This window comes from Gavialis gangeticus, unplaced genomic scaffold, assembly GCF_001723915.1.
Source record: "Gavialis gangeticus isolate Ggan-Ray unplaced genomic scaffold, GavGan_comp1, whole genome shotgun sequence".
NCBI classification, from domain to species: Eukaryota; Metazoa; Chordata; order Crocodylia; family Gavialidae; genus Gavialis; species Gavialis gangeticus.
Genome location: NW_017729031.1, coordinates 57,626,127 through 57,631,365, shown reverse-complemented (window position 1 = coordinate 57,631,365; position 5,239 = coordinate 57,626,127). Strand labels below are relative to the sequence as shown.

The window sequence follows — 5,239 nt, the reverse complement described above, 5'->3', positions numbered from 1 at the left end:
GAATGGAAAGGTGGAAAAGTAGAGAGGGAAGTTTGGTTTGGGGTTTTTTCAGCCTCTGCTGGAAGGTGAGGTGGGTGTACTGGAGGCCTCCCCACCAGGTGGGGGCAGCCTTGTAATTTTCCCACTGCACCCTCCAGCACTGGCTAGGGATAGGGAAGACCAGCTACAGGCTCCCAACCAGCAGCTAGATTCCCCTCCCCTTGGAACCAACAGTGAACTTCTGTTTGGGGGACAGGGACATCATTGCAACTCAAACTGATTCCTATACAGTGCTCTCCGTTACAGCAGGGAGTGCACTTCGTCTGTGCTCAGAAGCGTGTTATAACGATGTCTCATTGCTAAAAAACCTTCCCTAAAGTACCTTATTTCTAGTTTAAATTGGTCTAACTTCATTACTGCGTTTTGGGTTGTAGCCGTGTTGGTCTAAGGACATAGGCAGGTCAGGTTCTTTGGGCAGATGTGATATCTTTTATTATTCCAACTGAGTAGTTTCAGGCACAACTGCCCTTCTTCAGGCACAGGAAGTCTCCAAGGAGTCTCAGAACAGCAGAGACTTCCTGTTCCCAAAGAAGGGCGATTGCACCCAAAAGCTTGCAAAACTTTTTTCCAGCTACTCTGTTAGTCTAATAAAACACATTGCATCTATCCAAAGAACCTTGCCTGTCTAATTTTACTAGACTCCCGCTGGGCCTTTCTCCAGTACATTAAAAAGGCTCAGGATTTTCTCCAAAACAGGTCCTAACGCACAGTCTCCTTCTAGTTACAACATACTGAGCATTTACTACTCTTCTATCCAGGGCCCTAACCAACTGCTGCTCGCAGCGGAAGATGCTTTGGGCACGTCCGGGACGAAACCGGGCTGACCCTACTTATTAGCTACGAATAAACAATGTTATGCCCAGCCAGCGCCAACGTCCACTCCCCACGGCAGTGCCGACCTCCCCGGAGTCCGCGCGGTCAATACGTGCTGCCGGAGACCGGCGCCAGTGCAGCGGCCAATCAGAGCTTCCCCGCACCTGTGCGCAGGCGCAGGACGCCCCCCCCCGCGGGGCGTGGCTCTGCGTGCCGAAGGGAGGTGGATCCCGCCCCGCCGCCCGCTGTCAGCTGTCCGCCCAGGGGTTCCCAATAAAGTTGCTACAAAGTGACCTTGGGCACCTTCCTTCCCGCGCTCCCCCTTGCTTCCCCTTGCATCCGGGCCAGTCGCTATAAGGGCCCGGCCGCGCCTGCGCACTGAGCTTTCCGTCGTTCGACCTCTGCTACAGCCGGAGCCGGTAGGTAGCGCGCGCCGGGCCCAGCCTCATCCCTCCCCATCCGCCCGCTGACCGCGCCCTCTGCCCCGTGTCAGCATAGAGGTGGGTGTGGGACGTGCCGGATCGCAGCTCGGACAAGGCCCCGGGACGTCGCTCCAGCCCTGGAAGATGTTCGCCTGCTTGAAGCTCGCCGCCTCTCCCGCCCTGGTGAGCACGGGGGCTGCAGGGAGCGGCTGCCCCTGCCGGGTGGGGGTCCGGGACAGACCCGCCTGGCCTGTGTCTGTAGGGGGGGAGGTTCGGCTGGAGGCCACCCGCTCTCCTCCGGATCAGGACGCTGTTCCTCGAGTGCAGTGGGGAGCTGCTGTAGGGGCTGGGCTGGCTCTTCCCCTAGGTCCTTGCTGTAGGTCAGAGGCCGGCTGATCTCCTCTTGCGGTGCCCTCGGGGCACGCGGGGCAGGCTGGGCAGCCCAGCAATGAAAGGAAAAGGTTCTGGGTGGGGGGTGAGCAGGCGGGGGGCACGGCCTGCTTCCCTTCTGCTCCTCCTCTAGGTCAAATTCCACCTTCCTGCTGGTGTTGTGCAAGGGTGGGACTCTCTGTGCCTTGTAGGGAAATCACTGCTGCAAAATCTCTCCTCATCTGAGAGGACGCCTTTTCTCTGTGAGTGTGCAGATTTCTCTCTTAAGCAGGAAGAGCCTTGTGTGTGAATCAGGGTGACCTTATGATGGGGGAAGCCCAAGGACATGCACAGGCCCTGTTTGGAAAGGAGGGTTAATTTATTCCTGGCTTGTTAGATTTTAACTCTGTGTGTTGGGTAACCGTAATGCAATCAAAGTCTTCAAAGACATGATTTCATTTTTATGGTAGTGTTCATGGTTTGGCTTGGCTGTTACCTTGTTCCATTTTTCTTTTTAAATATGAGGATAACTTCACTAGTCCCAAATGGGAGTTGAGTTGCATTTGATACAAGGTGATGATATCATTGTTTTTTTTGCTTTCGCTTTCAAAAATACTTACGAGTGAGTCAGTTAACTCTAATGATAAACATTTAGCAGCTGCAGGAACATCAGGCCAAAAATGTCCAGGATTTCATCTGAATTTCTGAAATATCCTTTCTGAATTTGGCAGGGGAGATGTTGTCAGGTAATGCTAACTAGTACTGCCAGCAAGTCAATCTCCCAAACTGCTATGTTGACTGTTATTTTTATTTAGATAGCAAAGCATGTTCCCAAAAGGTGGGAGTTAGCTGGGAGTGCTCTTGGGGTGTGGGGGGGATGATGCTTGATGCTTCAAGCAAAAATCGAGTACTTTCGTATACTTTGTTGGCAGTATGAAAGAGTGCAGATCTACAGACACTAATGCATTCACTGCTATTATAAGGAAAAATGATATGGTGGCTAGTGAATACTGAGGTTGTAAAACCAAGAACGTTGATTACAAATGTCTTATCTATCTCTTTTTCTTTCTTACAGATCCGTGATGGATCAAAAGCCTTGTACAGACCAATTTCTGCATCTGTATTTTCTAGGCCAGAGGTCCGGACTGGAGAGGTATCTTGATTTAAACAAAACTCAGTTGCAAAACAAAAACTCAGAACTGCCTGGTGAGCCTAAGTATCCTAATCCTAGATTCAAATGCGACTCCCTTTAAAAAGGACACCTGATGATAATGCGTCTTGCTGTCATCCTCCATTTCCCCCTTTGTTCTTTGAGGGGTTTTTTGTTTGCTATTGATTCTTTAAGTACCATATTCAAATGTTTCACTCATAGTCATAAGTTTTAAATTGCTAATTACTCTTATATGTAGTATTTCTTAACTCTAGTTCAACAGTATACCTCAAAATAAATAAGTAAAATATATTGTCTGACTGAACTTTTAAATGTCTTTCATGTTTCTTTCTTAGGGTAACTCAATACTTAATGGGGTACAGAACACTGTATTGCAACTAGCACATAGAGAGTTCCAGACTAGTGCTGTCAGCAGGGACATTGACACTGCTGCCAAATTTATTGGTGCTGGTGCTGCCACAGTAGGAGTGGCTGGTTCTGGTGCTGGTATTGGAACAGTCTTTGGTAGTCTAATCATTGGTTATGCCAGGTAACTTTTTTCTTTTTTCTTCTGTGAAAGAGCTTGTCTAGCATTCAGATTTAATACTATGCTTGAAGTGTTGTTGCATTGATATTGATACCAGCTGTAGAAGTTCTTTGGTGTAGTAGAGCTTTATCTGAAATGGAACTCCAATATATTGTTCTTAAATAGCTTTTCTTAGATTAGGATACTCTTGGGTAAATGGAATAGTGTGTAGTGGCAGTGTATCCAATGTAGCTGGCTCCGAGTCCTGAATTGGTAAGATTCAGACTCTGGTATACATAGACCTTCAGTGATTACTTAAGGCAAACTGGGCACCTCTACACGTGTCATTGCACTACAGTGATGTAGCATCAGCGGTCACAAACTGACATTGAAGTTATGTCACCGTGGCAACTAAAAATAACTGCACGCAGTATGGGCTGTTACTGTTCCGTCATTTAGTGCTTCCAAACATAAGAATTAAATGATGGTGCAGTAACAAAGGCACCATAGGGACACATGTAGAATGTGGCTGCTGACTAGCTAAATCAGACTCATTTTTCAAAGCTGGAATTGGAACTGAAAAGAAACATAAAAATCTAGACTGAGCAACTTCACATTCTTCACATAGTGAACACCCAACATTGGAGGAACAGATTAGATGATGGTTGTTGATATCTAATTTGATCATATTCCCCTTTCCTCCAATTGTCAGGATTCTTTTAGATGTCGATTCTCACAACAGCTTTATAGCATATCTTCTACTTAATGTGCCAACTTCAACCTTGTAGCTTTACTGTAGCAATTAGTTGGATAGCAGACCTTGCTGCAGAAGCTTGAGAAGAGGAAAATCCTTTAAGAGGGCCAAATATAATTTTCCCTAGTTATCCTAGCGAAAGCACATTTGTACCTATGCAATAATATATTCAAACTGTGCTACTAGTAACTGGCAGAAGTGTAAAATGATCTCTAGTTCATGGAGGTACTTCTTACTCTTGCATCACAACTTGTAGGGTGGTAATCCATTAAAAACTTGAATATTCTTCTTCCCATACTTTCTAGGGAAATACTCTTTCATTTTGTAACAAATGAATCTGATATGCCATCTTGGCTAGAGAGAGAGTTGAATAGCGTAGCTTGTCTACAAGCTGCTTAAAATATTGTAGAGGCATTCAAGGTAGGTCTGGTTGTGCAAATGAACTCCTTCCTATATTGCACACAAGTGGAATTTTAACAAGAAAACCTGTACTGATATTTCCTACCTGGTGGCTTTCTTTCTTCTGGTGAGCATATTTGACACGAAGCGTACACAGGCTAGGCTCTTTTAGTTGTAACTTGAGTGGTGTAAAAATGCTGTGTACTTTTTTATATTAAAAGGGGGGGATTTTAAGGCTGTTTTATAGTTGGACATTAATTCCAGAACCAAATTTAATGCAAGCTACATATCACTATCTCAGTTCATTCTTTACTGAAGTGCCTGTAACAGTGACACTGTTACCTTTTTGTATAGGTATAGTTTGTCTCTCTCTCTTCCTGCTATGACACTTGTAGCATTCTGTAAGTCTTATGTCATAACCACAACTTTTTTAACTTTATCAAATGATACTTGAATTGCATCTTCATAAATTATAAAGCATTTAATACCTCTCATGCACTCTCTTTTTAGAAACCCTTCTCTGAAGCAGCAGCTGTTCTCATATGCTATCCTGGGATTCGCCCTGTCTGAAGCCATGGGTCTTTTCTGCCTGATGGTTGCTTTCTTAATCCTGTTTGCCATGTGAAGAGAGATCTGCTTGTAATGTTGGCATTAGTAAATTACAAATGTAATTCTGTGCATCTTGCTGGGACTCTCAAAATGTTGGTGTTGTGGAAATGTACATTATTTCCAAAGTCATGTCATTAAAGACCATCTTTAACTGTCTA

At 45.4% G+C, this 5,239-nt stretch overlaps 1 protein-coding gene across 1 annotated transcript; it reads left to right on the top strand.

The window, feature by feature from the left end:
- The first annotated feature begins 1,182 nt into the window (after positions 1–1,182).
- Positions 1,183–5,239, top strand: ATP5G3 (ATP synthase, H+ transporting, mitochondrial Fo complex subunit C3 (subunit 9)). Its single transcript, XM_019522958.1, has 5 exons — positions 1,183–1,271; positions 1,351–1,457; positions 2,719–2,796; positions 3,150–3,343; positions 4,983–5,239. The coding sequence occupies exons 2-5, from the start codon at positions 1,419–1,421 to the stop codon at positions 5,095–5,097; spliced, it is 426 nt and encodes a 141-aa protein (XP_019378503.1). The 5' UTR covers positions 1,183–1,271; positions 1,351–1,418; the 3' UTR covers positions 5,098–5,239.

Coding starts and splice junctions, on each gene's coding strand:
- ATP5G3 (XM_019522958.1), top strand. CDS start 1,419: ATGTTCGCCTGCTTGAAGCTCGCCGCCTCTCCCGCCCTG. Junction 1,458..2,718: donor TCGCCGCCTCTCCCGCCCTG/GTGAGCACGGGG, acceptor TCTTTCTTACAG/ATCCGTGATGGATCAAAAGC. Junction 3,344..4,982: donor CTAATCATTGGTTATGCCAG/GTAACTTTTTTC, acceptor CTCTCTTTTTAG/AAACCCTTCTCTGAAGCAGC.